The sequence below is a fragment of the Rhamphochromis longiceps genome, linkage group LG20 (genome assembly GCF_057381845.1).
Source record: "Rhamphochromis longiceps isolate RC_006_pf linkage group LG20, R_longiceps_female_GT1.1, whole genome shotgun sequence".
Lineage (NCBI taxonomy): Eukaryota > Metazoa > Chordata > Actinopteri > Cichliformes > Cichlidae > Rhamphochromis > Rhamphochromis longiceps.
This window is the reverse complement of record NC_140576.1, coordinates 2,817,465-2,836,693: the sequence shown is the minus strand read 5'-3', so window position 1 is coordinate 2,836,693 and position 19,229 is coordinate 2,817,465. Positions and strand designations below refer to the sequence as shown.

Sequence of the window (19,229 nt, the reverse complement as noted above, 5' to 3'; positions counted from 1 at the left end):
AACTAAAGTTCTCAATTAACTTGGAAGAAACACTATTTTTATCTAGACCTACATTTGTAATCAACACATCTTTTCCATTTATGGTCTTGTTTTCCTGCAGCTGCTGCTGCTCCTTTTTTATACGACTAAACATACGTCAAATGGAGCTGCATTCTTGTCTCACATAACTCAGAAAATGGAGGAAAAGCTTCAAATGTGAGTAGCTTTATAAATAGCTCCATTTTATTATCTTTTACTAAGCTAACCCAACTAGTTTCCGTGCCTAAGTCTAACCGAAGAGTGTGTGAAAATAAAACTTGAAAGTATTTATGAGGACCCAAAAGGATTGGTGAAATAGATTATTGTTATCTATAGTAAATATACCAGAATCGCAATGGGATGTGATGAGGAAAGCAATGTTGCAATGTTGTGCACTTTTGTGTTGTGCATCCTCCTTTGCTTGTGAGACATCTTTCATTGTCACCTCGCTTCCTTAGGATTGGAAATATGCTGCCACTGCACATGGTAACCTCACACATACACACACATGCACACTCGCTCACCATGGTACCATTGGGCTGTCTTCCAACGTTAATACACAGGGCTGACGATGTTGTGGGACTGCGTGCACATCACACTGTCACAGCATAGCAAAGGAATAGAGAGCGAGGGAGAAATGGAAGGAGGAGGATTAATTTTGGATGCATGGCATGTGGAGTTAAGATAACCATCTTTTTCTGCGGCTCTTCTCCACCACATGGTTTGTTCAATTACCATTTACTGCAGAGACAGAGAAGGGCAGATAGAAAGAGAGGGAGAGAGGGGAACAGTGAAAGGGAATAGCGGGAGCCATGGAGGAGGTGGAGGGGAGGCGCTCAGTGATGGAGGGGATGAGGAAGTAGACGTGAAAGAGTTGGAGAGAAGGGAGTGAGTGCAAAAATAGAGGAAGACAATAAAACCATTCTGTAAAGGGGTAAGGAGAGAGCATAGGACACGGAGAGGGACGTGTGGTGCGCACAAACGCGTCAGAGTGTCACGTCCTTACCTGACACGACAGCGACAAACATAACATTTCTGGTTTGATTGTGTAACAGCTTCGTAAAAGCAGGGCTTCTGTTACGAAACGCTGCCACTGTTTTTGCTTTGATAAGTGTCAAAAGCTGCGAGTGTAGCTTAAAAAAAATTACTTATTCAAACAGACTATTCCCACTTCTCTGCATGGGGTACCAACTGTACCAAATTGAGATATTCTGAGATGGAGCTCGATCCACCAGCCCCTCTCATCTCCCCCTTCTTTCCAGCATCCCCACTTTTAAATCCTAATCCCTCCCTCCTTATGTTTCTTCAACCCTCCCCCCCACAACTATTTTCTCCCTCTCTGTCTCTCTTTCTCTCTGTGTCTCTGGCTTTCTCTGGGTCCAGTATATGGAGCAATTACAGAGATGATATCCACTGTCAGTCAGCGGCTCACAGATGAAGCTGGGCCTCTTTAACATGCTAATGGAACGCCAGATTCAATCAGGGCTTTGTGTGGCAGAGGGGAGGGCAGTGCCACTCATTAAAAAATAAATCATAATAACAAAGAGGCCCGGGCAGCACAGGCAAGCAGCACATACACTGCAGCATCAGACTTGGTTTTCCTCTCTGCTTTCTCAGAGCCCTCTCCTTGACTACTGTCCCTCTCTTTATGAGATTATGTCAAATCAGCACTTTGTCCTATCAGGCTTTGTTAATCTTTCCCCCGCTCTTGTCACTGTCGGATATGTAAATTTTGGAAAATTTTACAGAGAGAAGCTGACATCTCTTCCTCCCGTTTCCAGTCTTTGTGATAAGATGAGCAAAACTGGAGCTTCTCCATATGGAAAAGAAATTGAAAGAAGAAGAAAGTAGTTTATTATTTATATGTATTTTATCTCTGAATATCTCTTTGGCTATATACCACAGTTAGCTCAGGAATGTGGCTCCTTTTGTCATTTTGCACATACAACATTAACTTTGGTTTCTTTTTTAGTTAAACCTTTTGGATGAGTTGGACTCCCATTTGCCTTCAGAACTGCCTAAATTCTTTGTGGCTTAGATTCAACAAAGTGCTGGAAACATTTCCCAGAGATTTTGGTCCATATCGACATGAAAGCATCACACAGTTACTGCAGAGTTGTAGACTGCACATCCATGATTTAAATTATCCACACACATTTTAAAGGCGCTCGAAATCCAATGACTGTGGAGGCCATTTGTGTGCAGCCAACTCATTGTCATGTCCGCAAAATCAGTTTGAGATGATTTAAGCTTTGTGACATGATGTGTTATCCTGCTGGAAGCAGCTGTCAGAAGACGGGTACACTGTGATCATAAAGGAATAGACACGGTCAGCAACAATACTTAGGTAAGCTGTGGCATTTAAATGATGCTCAGTTGGCTGACGGGCTCAAATGGTTAACATTTCATCTAATGTTCTGTTTTAACTTTAGTGAGCCTGTGCAGACTGTGCCTAAATGGACAGTTAGTGTCATGTGATTTCCTGATTAGAGTAAATATATGCATCAATGAGCAGTTGAACAGGTGTACCTAATGATGTGGTTAGTGAATGTATTGATAAGCATGAGCTTAAAATAAATAACTTGAAAAAAGAAGGAGGGGCCACATGTATAAGTCATACCGGACATGCAAGCCTTACATGAAACATAAGCATTTACTGTTAGACAGCATGATAAATGCTTTTTATTTCTATTTCTTTTGCATATTGATAAAGACCTTTATTTATTGACCTTTTTGGATAGCTCTCTCCTGAAAAGCAAAAAGGTGAACTTTTCTGCTTGATAAATTGATGTGTATGTTGACAAAAATATAATTCTACCAAACTGAAGGTAAAACCTCTTAAGCGCCTCACAAAGGCAAAGAGGATATTGTACAACTGATGAGCAAATTGATTCAGATACATATGCCTTGCCAGGTTACCCTTTAATCTTATGGCTCTCCAATTGGAAGCCAGTGTTGCTCATCTCCAGGTGTCCCTGCTACCCTGTTGTAGATTATGATTGAACACAGCTACAGTAAGGTGTCGTCACATGTCAGCGTGAATGTTTGCTTCACAAGTCTTTTGCTTCACAGGGACGAAGCTCTGATGTAATTCAGCTGTCACATTTAACAAGCATATTGCACCACATTCAGTGTCTGATATCCTCATTACTCTCGTTACCATACTGCTTTGGATTGCTTCTCAAAAGCCAAGCGCTCCTTTTATCCATAATGCGCTTTGTTTAAGATCTCTCCATGGAGGTGTGATTCATGGATGCTCAGTTGCTCTTTATTCATCATGCATCAACACTAAAAGAAGAGAGGCAAGTTTGTGTGTGTGCCTTTTGTGCTTCACATTTCTATAGACCAAAGATTTATTATAGCTAAGATCAACCTGAGCTCACTGAATAATGCATCACCTGCTATCATGGAAAAATATGCTGAATATGTCTCAGCTGAGCTTAAAGGTGTGGAAGTGGGTATGAGAAGTGTAAAGCTCGCTCTCGACTTAGCTCGTAAGTACGAGACAACCAAAGGAAAGCATTCCTCTCAGCTTTGACAAACGAGCTGGGGTCTGGTTCACAGAGGTTTCCCTTTTTCATAAAGTGAGCACTGCCATGGGAATTAGCATCCATGCGGGGTGTTTTTGTGTGGCCAAATTTATATTAAAAATCTCTTCAAGAACTTTTTCAGCTCAGCTTTTTGAATTTCAGAATTTCAATTTTATGCCTAAAATTGCTTTGTGGCTTGCCTTCCATATCTGACTGTAGTTGTGGGGTGATGAGTTCTGATTTAAACAAAATTGTCATTTCTCGACCTCAATGACAAATGACATGACAGCAGAGACCCCAGAGCACTTAAAGAGATTGAGCCGTGGTAGGATTGCTCAGAACTGGACAGAGAGCCGCGTGTTAGAGGACATGCTCGTTAGTTATCATATTCATAGAAATGGCACTGCAGGCCTGAAATGAAAGCAGCGCTTGTCAACCTCATAAAGTATCCTCCCCCTCTCTATTAGGCTGATAGCATATTGCCCTCCATCCTCCTTGGGGAATGGAAGTCGTTGAAATAGAGTGGCAAACACAAGCAGGGGCACATTATGGTTGCTGCTCCTCAAACACTGCGGCTATATAGTGTTGAACTCCCAGCCTCCTCCTTCCTCCAAGCCATCATGCCTCCTTCCTTTCTCTTTCTTTGGGGTGGGGGTCTAATCTCAGAGAGAATCTCGTGCTTTTGTCGATCTCCTCCGAAGTGTATTTGGGTTGATCCACCTGTTTATTGTTGAGTGATAGAATTCCATACCTGAGGGCACTAGTCTCTGAGCGGTGCATGGGAATGAAGTCACAGGCTATTGTTCCACCTGGGTGTGTGACTTGAGCCCTGAACAAGGGAAGAAAGGGAGGAGATGGGGTGGGGGTTGGGTGGGGGCTGGGTGCCATGGAATAAATGGGAAAATGGGAGCAAGGAGGAAAACAACAAACAGCCAAAGACAGGTGGAGAGAAGGGAGATAGAGGAGGTTCATGCTCCAGTGTGCTTCCTTCCCAGAAGAACGCCATCTTGTCATCCTGCCTTCTGTCCCTCCTCTCCCCTTTCTGCATAGGTGTAAGCGGCTGTTAAAACAGTAAATTAGTCTTTTTCAAGAGACACAACAAAGCAATGCCCCCCTCTCCCCCTCATCATCCAGCATTCCAACAGTCCATCCATCACTGACTCAGACTTTGCCTGCAGCTAGTGATACTCAGATGCATCTCTTCTGGACAGCAACTGTGATCATCTTACTAGCCTGACTTTTGGCAAGGCTAGTAAAAAGATAGAAACCTGAGAAAGAATGAGAACAGACAGCAGAGAACTTGAAGGGAAGCATGGAGGAATATAGAATCTCAGAATGTTCTCTTAGCTTTTATAAAAGTGTTGAACCTGTTAAGGTTTGATCTAATTGCTCACATTCATGTCACAGTTGTCAGTTACAACTGACCAAATACAAAATGCAACTGTACAGTATTTTTCTTTGTCTAATATCTTTTGATGATCAAACATGACTCTGAGAGGATTGTCACCAGCTTCAAACGATGGCAGCTTATAACATCAGTATAAATTCACAACAGCTGCAGTGTATAATGGAGGGTTCTCAAATAGTGAAAACCCCTTAGAAGCTTCATATAGTCCATATAAAACAGCATCTTTGTAAAGCTAATGTTCATGTATACAGGCAGAAATTATTTAAGACTGACATTTGGTGGCTTTTTATGAGAGATCCAGCAACATAAAATATTTTTGGCTTATTTGTAGAAGCCTAAGTTCTACAAAAAAGACTGAAATTAGTGGAAGCAAACTGCTGTGCTTTGCATTTGCCATTAAAGGTGCTTAAGCATTTAGAGTTTAGTTTAACTGCCCTTATTTGCATCAACACAGGTGATTTTATACTTTTATACAAACTTCCCAATCATTACTCACAATTAAGTGATGATACTTTCATTTTAAGTGAGGCTGCAAAATATTGCACCAAGCATGTATTGTATGTTTTTGTGCCCTTGTTGAACTGGGCCTATGGCTTAAAGTTAGAAAATAAATTCAAACTGATTCCCTGACGAGGGCAGCCACACAGAGTGTGTGTTTGCACATAGTGTTTGTGTGTTTGCTTTATGCTCCCATTTTGACCCTGTGTGCCTTGTCTCTAGCTTCTGCCTGTGTTGAATTGCACAGCAGTGTTCGCTCTGTGTTCTCATCATCCCTGGCTGTCCCCTCCCATTAACCCTGACAGCTATTCGTCTGTCATTATTGACCTCAAAACAGCACAAACCCTCACTGTCATCGCAGACACTCGCATACACACACACATAGACAGACATGCACAGACTACACACTTGCTATGCCTTGCCCTGAAAAATCATTTTACGCTTGTGCTATAGTTCAAGTTAAATTACATAGCCCTTTTTATGACTGTTGAGATAAATATCACACTGGAATGCAATGAGTCTCAGGCCAATTCAGACTTATTTTCATTAAATCAGTTCCTCCTCCTGCCCTGAATGGTTTGGTGCAGGTTGTAACATGAGAACCAGCAAGTGGCTACCCCACCAAAGTGTTTCATTTTAAGTGCCATCATTGATTTAAGGTGGAACCACACAAAAACTGTATATTAATCATGTCAAGTAACAGAGAAACATCATTTTATTGGACCACCTTTACTGGGAAATGTTTTGGGAGATTTGACTTTCTAAAGCTGATGAAAGCCCTAAAATATATACACTTAAAGTCCGTGTAGATAGATAGACCATCCCACTTGATATTTGTTCACGCATGTCTATATCAGTGTGTGAGTGCCTCTATCTACACATACCCTGCAAATAAACAAAACCCAGTAGCCTCCAAAAGTTCAGTTTCCAGCAGGAGATTTATCTGAAGGATTAAAAGGGTGTGCATCTGCTTCTGTGGATCAAGCACGTGCACTGGCCCTTGTACGCATTCTGGGCAATTCTGGACACTGGGTAACACTGAGTTGTAGATTGGTAGCTAGAGGTAGGTAGGGATCTCAGATGCAGGCTGTCTTCACCTCATTCCATGCCATTATTTTTGCATTATACCTCCTCCCCTAGTGCCCATCTTTCTTCTCTCCATGACTCTTGGAATCCCCAGTCAGCTCCTCTGCGTCTAACGAAGAGACAGACTGGCAATTAAATCCTCCCAGCCTTGATTCAGCTACTTAGAAGAGATCAACGTGGGATCTTTTGGGGGGCTTTTTAAGGCCTGCCACTGTCATATTATCTCAATAGGGTGTCATTACCGTCCCATCCAGGCTATCATTAAGCATAATATTCCCCTCTGGGAGAGCCGGAAGGTTTACCTAGCTGTATATCAAGTATGTCTAGTGCATGTGGGATTTTTTTTTCTGAGGAGAAAATATGTGCCCGATTTTATTTGTAATATTTTAAAGGAAAGCTTGGCTTTCAATAGATCTTGAGTTCAGTTCCCTGATCAGATTGGAAAAGACAAGGCTTTCTGTGTGCATTTGTGTGCTCAGGATGTGGATGATGATTTCCTGTTTGTTTGTACAGTGACCTAAAACTGCATGTAAAGCATGGATCACTCAGTGGAAGCTAGTTTAACTTTGTTTGACCTTCAAGTTGCTGGCATTTTTTTTTTTATTTGAGCCACTCAAAATAAAACCATGCATGCTGCAGCATGTACTTTTCTTGTACTTTGCAGTGCAATTACAGTAAAAATGTGAAACAGCTCTTCTCCAAATTGGTAGGTTTGGTTAAAAAAATCTAACAGACCTACAATTAGCAGAGAAAATTTAAGCTTCTGCCACCAATGCAGAAAAATGTACACAAATATGCTTGAGTGACTGTTTGTGTGTGTGTGTGTGTGTGTGTGTGCTCATAACTCTCTTTCCAGTGTATTTTGTATTCAAGACTGAGGCATGTCCTAACTGATACCTAACATTAAAGACTTGGAGAGCAACCACTGTATCCCTTTTGCAGAAACTAATGACTCAAATTGTTTTTTTACGACCTAACAGGGAAGCACACATCTCTCTTGTCAAAGACAAACACACACAAACATACCTTACATGCAACGTGAACACAAACAGAGAAGCCTACTCTTATTTGTGGCAGTGAAACAAGTTTCAGCTTCCCCCGCTTTCCCCCTGCATAATCCTCCTATTAAAGCGTAGCATAACACCAGCAGTTCCAGGCAGCAAATCAAACAGATCTTAATCTCCGTCCACCTATCTTGTGTGAATGTATTAACCTTCACAGGAAGCTAGAAATTAGCAGAGGCTTGATGTGACTTTGAAATATTCCGATGCACTCAGCAGCACACTCTGGTGGTTGCTTGCTATCAAAACTGCTTGTGTTTTCCAAGATTTTGCATTGTGACATGCGGACCCCTATACGAGCCTTGCTGCATTCGGTGCAGTGTCCAATGAACCACATTGCTACCTGTCATTCACACTGTGCGAATCCATAATTCATTCCTAGCGCCAGCTGTGGCAGCTATCTGAAGGACGGATTCTGCTGGCACAGCTGTCTGTGAAGAGAGCATCGACAGGTAGACAGAACAGGATACAGTCTGTAGCAAGTCTCTTGGGGCTAATGAACTGTACAGTGCTGCAAAGATTTTGAGGTGACAGTTGACATATCAGGACAAACCTGTGTTACAGGTTGCAGAAACATTGCCTGTTTGTGTGTGTATGTGGACATAAAGGTTTCCTTCTCTATGAAGGACACCGCTTTAAACTCATGGACACAGGTGACTCAAGGGGAATTATGCCCTTCATGAACCAAACAGGACATTCTTGTGTAAAAGTGGGTGTTAGACAAAAACTACATTCAGTCTTTTAGAAAACTGTATGTGCGCATGTACTTGTTTCTTTGATGTGCATTGGTTTGTCTCCTGTGTGTGTATGAATCAGCCATCTGTAGAGTGCGAGTGACTTTTTTTTTCTTTGCATTTGTTCAGGGCTTTTGGCCAAGCCTGTGATCCTGTTGATTGCGCTTATGGTCAAGTGAAAGCCAGCCACAGTGTCCTGTTGGGACTGAGACTGGAACAGGAATGGATAAGGGTCAAAATTTCATTCTTTCTCCCCTTCTTATACCCCGTGCCCACTCTCTATCATGCTCCCTCCATGGCCTGTAATGAATTGGCTATTCTTCCAGACCTGGGCTCAGCTGTGTACAGCACAAAATTCACACTGAGCTGATCATAAGGCAAACAAGGAAGGAATAAGAGTAAGAAATTTAGAAAACAAATGGAGACAGATGAGCAGCTGCTGGTTGCACGCTTTAGCCCGTATGGGATATGGAATTGTAAACTAGCCTTGATCCCACATTAGCTTCACAAATAGTTAAATAATAATAAGATTGTTATTAAGGTCACTACACTCTCCTCTTTACTGGTTGTGAAGACAGTTGTCCATCTGCAGTAAATAAATCTGCTGTGAATTTGTCCATTTTCAGGCAGAAATCATCTTCTGATTCAGTCAGACTGGACTGACGAGCATTTATGGTCTGTGGTAAACTCAGAATCAGAATGTTTTATTAATCCCTGATGAAATTTTGTGGCCACAGTTGCTCCAAGACAATAAGAACAGTTACTGACCAAACTTAATCGAATAATACAGTATATTACAAGGTTACAAAATATAATAAAATAGCTCAATTATAAATATCCCAGTATATAGCACAAATTAAATATATATGGTTGAAGCCGAGTTGCCCCTCTTATCAAACTTTTGGAGCTCTGGTCTCTTGTATTCATGTCGCTGAATCAGAGTTCTTTAATCTGAGAGCTTAATGCGCTACATGCATACGATAGGTAAATAAAATCACAGTTCATTACTGAATTTACTTTTTCACATAAAATGTTGAAATCCCAAATTATTTTTCGTAGTTGTCATGGCATGACATTGATTTCAGGCAGCTGCTATGCATCCAGACTTACCAACACATCTGTTGGTTATATTCCTGCATCAAACATATCTGCGGCACTGATTATAATCAGTGCCGCAGATATGTTTGATCTTATATATAAGTTCTTATGTCTCTGTTCCCTCTGGGCAATGAGGAGGACAGGTGCCAGCTTCAGATCCCCGCAGAAGGGCAAGTTGGCATCCTCACTGTTTCCACCTCCTTCTCCCTGCCCCCACTGCCAACAACCCTGGCACATCTGTGGCCGTCCAGCATGGCTGGTGCCAACTACCCTGTGCCCATTGTTCTCCCCTGAATGCATCCAACGCCCATGGGAAAGAAGGCTGAACACAGCGTGGCGCAATCTACACGGCCTGTTAGATAATCTCAAGACATGAAAAGATTCTCTTAGCCTAGATTCTAGAAACAGCTCTTTGTCTAGCAGAACGGGGGAAGGAAAACACACGATGGTGTTTTCTCCAAAGATTCTTACCAAATCAGCTCTATTTCTTTTCTCTTTTTTTCACATGCGTTGGAGTAAACAAAGCTTTGTATGAGCTTAGTATCACATTTTATGTTCGCATTTTACTTTTATTATATGTAAAACGCTGGTTATCGTATGAAAATCATCACCCTTAAGCATGTTTTCCTTTTTGATTCACCGATTGCTCGAACTGATTTTGAAATAGCTTCTGTTCTTTTCACTATCTTTACATTAGTGTACGGTATCATCATTTTGGGTGGGGGAGGCAGGATCAGGAAATACAAAAGAAAGGCAGTAACCACATTAATTTGCTCTGATCAACCATCAGTTATGTGTACTTGTATTTTCACTTTTGCCTCCACTTGTTCAACCCCAAACAGAAACAGCTTTAGGGATTAAATGTGTCACATGGTGAAGCAGGAATGAGGGTCATTTATTAGTGCGTATGCATAAACAGACTGGTATTTACATAGCACCTTTCTGCTCTAACTGAGCACTCAAAGCATTTTTTTTTTTGCTACAAGCCACATTGACCCATTCATACAAACATTCATCTAATGCTTTTTTCTATGCATTTAAGCATTTCTCTAACTAGCATGCATAAACTCACATCTGATGTATGAATGGGGGGCAGTTCAATATCTTGCCCAAGAACACTGACATTCAGCTACAGGAGGAGTCGGCGTTACCTGCTGTTGTATTTATACAGTGTAAGCATGGGTTTGTGGCCATTTTTAGTATTGGCACATATAACTACTTGGAGTGGTGCTTATTTTCGTGCTGTCTCTTGCCCTCAGTACTGTTCATAACCTAGACCTAACTCGACATTCTAATCAAGGTACAAAACTCGTGATGGTCCTCACAACAAGTGAATAATAAAGGCTCATATGAAGACAAACTCTTCAAAAAAGCCTGCAAATCCAAGCCTTCTGGCAGCGTCCCACAGGCTGTTTATGAGCTCTGATTATGGCCCCTGTTAGCCTGGTAGGATTCCTGGCATGTCAGAGGGTTTAACAACATCCAAATCACCGTCTGAGTTCTCTCAGCTCTTCCAGGCAGCCCTGTCTGTCAATTTCTACCACACATACACTCACACAGAACAGGCTCCAACAGCCACAAGGGAGTACTGAGGAAGGGAATATCAGACTACAGTGAGCAAAGATCCTGTTTTGTCATCACTTACTTTTGCATGCTGTAATTAGTTTTACTAATAACAGTACACATAACAGTTCTTTGATGAACTGTGAAGGCCTTTTGCGATTTAAAGTAAATTGATTTGTTTTTCTTTTAGTCATTTAAAGGGTAGAAAACGCTGTAAAATGCCAGTCACAGACAGCCAAGTTGCTTACTCTGTTTGTCCTCCTGTCTACAACAAAAAAAAATTATATATGTGTAGTATTTGCATAGAAGCCATTAGAGGAGACTTCTTGTTATTACTCATTTACAATTTATTGTTTTATCAGCTCTGACTTCATTGAAGTCTGGTCCGTAAAAGCCAAGTGGGAGCACTTAAACACATGCACTTGTTTACACACTGCACATAAAATGCCCATATGTTTGCGAAAATGCATTTGTGCACTTGCCATACTCCTGCACCATATAACAATTTGTTCAGTTAACATTGTAAGGAGATCCCCAGAGAGAGATTAAATTAATGGGATAAATATATGGTGCAGCCACACTCTGATTTATGCACGCTGACAAACACACATATGTCTTGGGCTCAAGGGCCAACTGCTCTTCTTGCTCATGTCTGGTCCACAGCTCCATTCACTTCCTCGGATTTCAGCTCCTTGTGCTGCTGCAGAGACGCGTTTTGCCCTCCACTCAGCCAATCTCTCTGTAAGCCTGCCAGACACTGCCTGACCCGCTGCCAGTAACGGTCTCAGTGTTCAAGGACAGACTCGCTGGGGAGCTGCAAACATTACTGCTGTGCAATTTCATCTAACAGAGTCTCACTCCATACAAGCAAAACACACATTCACACATGAACTTGTACAAAGATGCTAAAGGAGACGATGTATTGAGACACGGCACGACGCCATGATAAATGCAGTGAAGAATCATTGTATTAGTGATGCAGCCCTGATAGGGGACAAACTGGCTTCATCAGTTACTTCTAATCCTCTTTCATCAGAAGAAGCTACATTCACGAGGAGTTTAGATTACAGGGTGAACTCTGCATGTTTGCAAGTGTACATATTTAATTAGGAAAACTAAAAAACCTGTCAGTTTTTTTAAACCTAATGTAAAATGAAAGAGTTTAAGATTGCTGAGTCAGACTGCACCAGCTGGAAAACCAGCAGGCAAGAAGCCTCAAACTTGTTTCACATGTTGTAAGAATAATTGTGTGGTTTTGTGCTTTCATACACGTGTTTGCATGTGTATATGTTTGGTTTGTTTAGACTAGAAAATTTAAATGCTTAACTAGAGGTAATGATGCAGTCCTCTGCACCTCGAGGCCTACAGATGCGTAGCAGAAGGCAGCTGAGACAGCACTTTCACTCCAGCCCGACAAAGTCAATCCCCCCCGCTCTCTCTTTCTTATCCCTTTCTCTCCCACTCACTCTAATCCAAACTTCGGCGACTCCATCTGGTAACATAGTCTTCAAAGTAGCAGTCATAATATTTTCTCTGTTTACATTCAGTTGACATAAAGCTTGATGAAATCGCAGAGGTGTCAAATAATGCCCAAATTAGCATGTGGAAGTGTGGAGGAAGGTAGAAAAGCACTGCTGTGGAAACCACGGTGAGGGATGGCAAGTAACAGAACAAAAAAAGTAGCTTAGAGCAATCCCGAAAAGGAGAGCGGCAGAGCTTTAAGTCTCGGAGGAATTTGAAAGCCATAGAAATCCAGTTGCGGATATTAAGAGGCTTAATCTAAGAGCTTGCTGAGGCTGAGTTTTGCTGTTTGGGCCCCATCACTATCATCCTTGACAGAGGTTAGAGAGGAGACGAGAGGGAATAAGGAGGAAAAGGAAGAGAAGCCAGATGGGAGCAATGGGGAGAATAGGAAACTGCGTATCATTAAGGCAGCCTCACATGTTTCTTATAGGCGAATTAAATATTGCGTGTGTGTGTGTGTGCGCGTGTGCATGTGTATCTCTCTGTGTGCAAGGGTACCCTTGCAGTAGTTTTCTTAAGTGACTGCGTTTTTCGATTTCTTTAGAAATCCAGCCAAATGAAGTATGTGGTACTTCTTCTTTCATTCATACTATAATTAGACTCAACTAAGTGATCCAGCTGTAGTGCACAACACAGGATGACATAAAGCAGCGCTGCCTGAGATGGAACTCATTATCATCTAGCTGCAGATGTCTCCCAGGAGAGGAGAGAAGAAGAGAGCACACTGGCAGACAGGTGGATAAGAGGAATCCCCTCTGCCTCTGTGGCATCCTTTTCTTCCTTATGGCATTCCTGTTTCGGGGATGTGAATCATTCAGTCCACAAAACCCTCAACATCATTCCATATGTATTAAAGCAATGTCACACTTTGTAGATTCAGTCTTGCCAACACGTCTGGAAAACCAGAAGATCTGTGCAGCAATCAATGAAAAGCCCTTAACTGACCAAATGCATCTTTTTTCCTCACTGTGTAGAAACTGTATGCTTCTATGGGGCGTCACATAGCTTTGTTCTGTCCACAGAGAGATAATTGCTTTTGCAGTGAAATTATACATTATTGTGCATTTTGGAATTCACCTGCACCTTCCAGGAAACAACTGTACACAGCCTGTTATAAAAAGCACATGTTTTTGTTGTTTTTTCCCTTCATCTCTCTGTCTCTTGCTTTAATTTGTATTCTTTATATCACCTAAAGACACTGTTTAAATTCTCTGTCACACATTTGAGTAAACACACCCCGGAGCCTGGGCTCATGAATGCTGGAAAATACCGTGCATACTTATGTATCTCTGTCTCTTTCTGTGTTTAGGAGGCATCAATCGAGCTGGGGCAGCAGTGCCGACATTCTTACGGACCCCCACAGTGATCCAACCCCACTTGGACATGAAGCCCTTCCTGCAGTTCCCAGTGGAGACCCCCCCTCCTCCACACAGCATGAGCCTCTTCCACAACTTCAATACGGTAAGAGTTGCTGCAGACAACAAGCACAAACACTGCAGCCTTTTAAGTCATCGACTCCAGCGAGAAAAACGCGCGACGCAAAATTGTAAATGTTGTGCTGGGTGCTGGAGGTTACCGCCGTTATGCTTTAACTTGCACTCTTCTCTACGTACAGTTTTGAATGCAATAGTCAGCTTTAAGATATGCTGGAAACAGGACTATTTTCAAAGCCGTAAAATCGTAGCCATATAATTAAAGAACAGTTTTAAGGCCATCCCTATAACTAACAACATCAAACGCCGCAGTTTGTTTGATGTAATATTTTTTTTCTTTTAAAGGAGAGGAGGCTTCCTGTTCCTTCTACCTCAGGCATTTAGATTAGACCATAGAGACATTTACCATTTCACCAACTCAGCATAATGTGGCACCTGCTCCTCCAGACTCCGCTGAACAATGTCAACACATTTCTCATCAGCAATATGCAAATTCACTGAACTGTATATGTACTCTACTGGGGCAATGCTATTTGCGGACCATGGCTTCAACAGGGTTATGTGTCACCCTGGTATATTTAGCTGCAGTCTGCAACAAGACAACATAATAACCTTTCACTAATTGGAAATATCTGGCATGAGCTTTGACTATGCATGGCCCTACAGGGATTGTAACAGGAGTCCAGACACTCTTAAACACATTTTAACAATATAGTCATTTTAATAGGCCTCACCATGACATAAGTGGAAGCATTTTCACTACCAAACTGCACTACACCCAGCAGACATGCATTAATTGAGATACTGAGATTATGCAGGCACTCGGTTTCCATTCTGGCCTCTGTTAGCGTAGCCCTAAAATCATTCTTGCTTGATTTTATTTCCTGTCTTGCTGCCTCTGCAACACTCCCTCTGGACTTCCTCTCACCTATTCTGTAACGTCCATCCGCTCACCATCCTCCTTATCAACGAGTCAACTAGGTAGGAAGGCCCACAGGGACACTGTGAATGTTAATAGGTGTTCCTGCTGATGACTGCGAGGTAACCGTTAGTGCTGTTTTACAGCTCTGTGGCCAGGAGATGGGGCCATAAGAGAAGCTGTAAGGGCATTCTGACCTTACAGCGTACTCATAGTATACGCAGCACATTCAAAAGCATGAAGAAATGACTCACTAATATATCACTGTTGGTGTTTGCAAGGAGAGCTTCTGTTGCCTGAAGTGTATGACATAATCTCACATTTTATTAGATATGCGGCATGTATGTGGTGTAAATATGCTGCAGATATGAAAACCGCTTTGTTTGCCCCTATATGAGGCTCTGTTTTAACGTTTTGCTGGGATATCCTAGCTTTACACTTTCCCAGAGTTTATTATGTTCAATGTAGTGCTGTGAAGATGAGTAAATTTATACAGGAAGATCTAGAATAAGAGAGTAAGTGTCCACAGCTCCATTTAGATCTTATACTGTTTTGTTTTGGAGGTTTTTATATGGATTGTTAGGCTGAACTGGGGCTATTTCACATAACATTTCAAGTGCTTTTGATGTTTCCTGGCGCTTTTCTGCAACATTGCACAGTAACACATTATGATCCACAAAATATCTCAATGAAGGTACAGCACTGCAGTGAGCTGACAGCTAGTTGTTCCATCATTCTGCCTTAATAAGTGATCTGTGCTGAGTTTGTACAGCCTTAATGAGGCTCTACTTCACATTGAGGGTTATTAGCCCCATAGCGGAGGAATGGCCTCTCCTTAAGCCATATACAGCTTTTAATAGTCCTTTAATGTGATTTGTCCTCCACCTGCCTGTCTCGTGCAATGTGCCTGTAGACAATGATGAGGCTGAATTATTTATCTGCATCAGCTGGTACTGATACAGACATAAAACTGCTCATAAAACTCTGAGTAAAACTCAGAGTTGTGTTGCCTGCACTGTTTGCTGAAGCTACACAATCACAAGACTTCTTGGTCCAGTATAATCATGTGCAGTTGTTGAATCTTAACTACTATATATATCTTTTCTCACTCTCCCCCTAACAAAAATAATTGTAGTACAGCAAGACATGACTAATAGCTCATTATCTAAACAGTACACATTTATGTTTTGTCCAGCACCACATGTGGCCCTGTCATCACTTTGGTGTGAATATGTCACATCCAATAAATATTTGTCTAGCTAGAGTTTCATGCAAGTGTGAGTTCTGGGTTTGTGGGGGAGATGCCGGCTACAGTGGTGGATGACGACATTCGATGGATGGTGTGAATTAAAGATGGGAATTGCTCTGCCTCCTCCAGTTCATCAGGACTGTAGGCCTTCCACTTTATCATTTCCTTTTATCAGTGCTCGCATGTTTTTCTAGCAGCTTGAAAGGACACGGCTGTGGCGCTCTTGTACACCTGAGTCACATGTGAACCTCAGCTCTGGCTCATAGGTAGTAAAAACAAAGCTGAACTTACACTGAAAACCTAAAGGAAGCCTAAACAGCAAAGTCAGGAATCAAGAAGTTGATTAGCTAAGAACCTGACCTATGAGCATAATTGATAAAAAAAACTGTTATCAGTAAATTATTATCAATATCCATACCAAGGCTATTCAGCACTCCTAGAAGAGTGAGAGTTTGGCAGGAGGAGAGTAGGATACATAATCCTGGGTGCACATGGGCAGACTGACAGACCATGGGGAAGAGAGGGAGAGGGAGAGAGGGAGGAGAAAACTGGAAAGCAGAGAAGGAAGTGCATTAAAGTGGAGTGTGAGGCAGAGAGGGAATGTAGTTGAGAATAGAGGAGGAGGAGACTGAAAAAAAGGGACAGGCACTTGTTAGGTCATGTGTTGAAAAAAGAAGTAAGGGAGAGATTTCTCTTAAAGCATCTCAAAAGAGAAGCAGACTGTGTGCTGAAAGGAAATAAAGATATCGCAGCTACCAATGCTTCACTAGGCATAAGCTCAGTTTTTGTGAGCTAGTCTGTATTCAGCGTTGACCACCTACCAAACAGGCTGAATGAGTAAGGATAGTGCACCACAAGCTCTGAGCCTTGCACATGCTGAGACCCAAACACATACCTCGGCCAGCAGTACACACACAGGAGGACCAATGCAGCTCCAAGCTTCTACAGACAAAGAGGAGATGAAGGTAAGTACCTAAAATTCAAAGAGCTTGTCACATTTTTGTCGGTCCAACTGTGTCTTAAACTGGGCCAGCTTAAACGTAATGCTGAATTTGTGCTTCAAAGGCTGTTTTCGTCTGGCACAGTGTGGACCTTACTGTGACTGTCACAATGGCTCTACTGAGAGTCATGCTGTAGTGCACTCTCCCCTGGTGGGTTTTAGCTGATCAAACGAACTAAAGAAAAACTAACTAAGACCGAATGGAAACACAGTAAAGAATGGGAAGAAAATCAGAACTGTAGAAAATGAAAGATGAAAAGAAACTGTAGAACAGAGGATGTTGGTGAGTTAGGACGTGTGTCATTGTGCAGTGTTGGATGATGCTTGGGTGATATTTGAGTGTTTGGAGTTTTAAGGCTGCATGGAGCTGTTGACATGACTGCCGAGTGATGCTAAAGTCAGCGGTCTGCGGTCTGTGTGCTTTGCTTACCTCACCACATTCACACAGCTCCACAATAACATGAAGTTTCCATTATTTTCCCAGATAAATGTAAACTTTGTAATATGTTTGATTTCTATTTTTTTATGAGAATGTACAGTTACAGTTATGGATGTTCACAAAATTATACGAGCGAGTTTTGGAAAATCCCTCTGCAGTTACATCATAGTGCTCTCCTCCTATTTCATGAGAACATGTTTTGGAGAGCGTTTGGAGAAGAGGCCATGCGAGCAACATTCCAAAGACATTTGCTGGCAGCTGGACTGTGTTTTCAACAGCTGAATTAACTGGATGGGTCATAACTGACCCACACCCAGACTGGTGGAATGACTGCGGAGAAGCCCATGATTCATGCGGTTACGCCACCAGGCAGGTTCAAATTCTTGCTAAACTCTATCTAGTCTGGGTCACATTATGGACACTGAGAGAAAGAAATTTTTCTACACTTTGGAAAGATTTGATAAAACACAGTGTCACTTTTTAAAAATTAATAGGAAGCTTAATGCAGTGGAAGTTTGTGCTGGCTAAAGCTTAGTTCTTGTTGTTTAGATGTTCACGCAGTAAACATTTGTAATTGTTCAATATATCTTCCACCCCCACCCCAGCCCTCCCCATTAATCTGTCCTCACAGCCAGAGCAGCAGAGCTTTCTTTATACAGTTTCTTGGGAGAGAAACAGAGACAGTGTTGGAACGTGGAAAAGAGATAAGCATGCTTGATGTGAGGATGTCCAACTTGGGCCTCTTTCTCTTTCCCTCCAACTCTCTACTCTTCTTTTTTTCATTCGCTCACTCATTCTCTCCTCCAGATGGTATGTTTCTGTGCCTTCCGGCCACAGCTGGGTGGCTGAAATGTCTTGAGGCTCCTCCCCTTGATCTTTTATTTTTCTTTATTTTTGCTTCTTTTTGTTGGGAGTTGCCAAGCAACGAGCACTGTGCAAAAAAAAAACAAACTTATTTGAGTCTAAGTAACAACAATATTTGTTTAAGCCCCTTCTATCCTGTCCTTCACTCCTCGGGATGTTGAGCTGCTTCTATATTGGATGAGACTGTGCCTCTCAGTGTAACAAGGCTTAAAGAAAAGCTTAGTAAATAGTCCAAAATACAGTAATGAATCAAAAGTGAGTTATTTTGCATCTGCCTGGCACTGCATTATGCTTTCATTACTCTTGGTGGACACACTTGAACGTTTCCTCGCTGTCTTTTGAATTCAAAATACAAAGTTTTGTATCCTTTTGTTCTTCAGGCCACGGATTTTTTTGCTTCATTCTTCTTGCATACCCGCGCACTGCTACATCAGTCTTTGTTTATGATTGTTGCTTACTTTAGCTGTAGACAGTTGTCTGAGGCTGAAATATAAGCCAGCCACTGAATCCAGAGTAATGCTAAGATCAACCAACAGTGATTGCTTGATAAATTCGGCTTCAAACACAAACAGTCCAGTACGGGCCGGGTCTTTTGTGTCTGGGACAGAATTTATACGGGCAGCTTAACTACTGAGGGCTGCTAAGCAAGTTAGTTAAATTTATACAAGGTGCTTAACACCACAGAGATGATGGATGTCCCAGCTGAAGCAATTAGCACAGGGACAGTATTATACTACAATGTAGTGAGGATCCAGAACCATCAGATTCCTAATCGTGGGGATGCAACAGGTGTCTCGGTTGTAGC

The 19,229-nt window shown here is 41.9% G+C and overlaps 1 protein-coding gene across 6 annotated transcripts in view; it reads left to right on the top strand.

Annotated features, from left to right (window-relative positions):
* znf385a (zinc finger protein 385A) overlaps positions 1-19,229 on the top strand; it is a 58,542-nt gene that overhangs the window by 19,198 nt on the left and 20,115 nt on the right. For 4 of the 6 annotated variants that reach the window (XM_085393586.1, XM_085393587.1, XM_085393585.1 and 1 more), the window contains one exon: positions 13,830-13,981. In XM_085393586.1, coding sequence (XP_085249712.1) covers positions 13,830-13,981 — 152 coding nt within the window. The other 2 variants (XM_085393590.1, XM_085393591.1) reach the window with 2 other exon arrangements.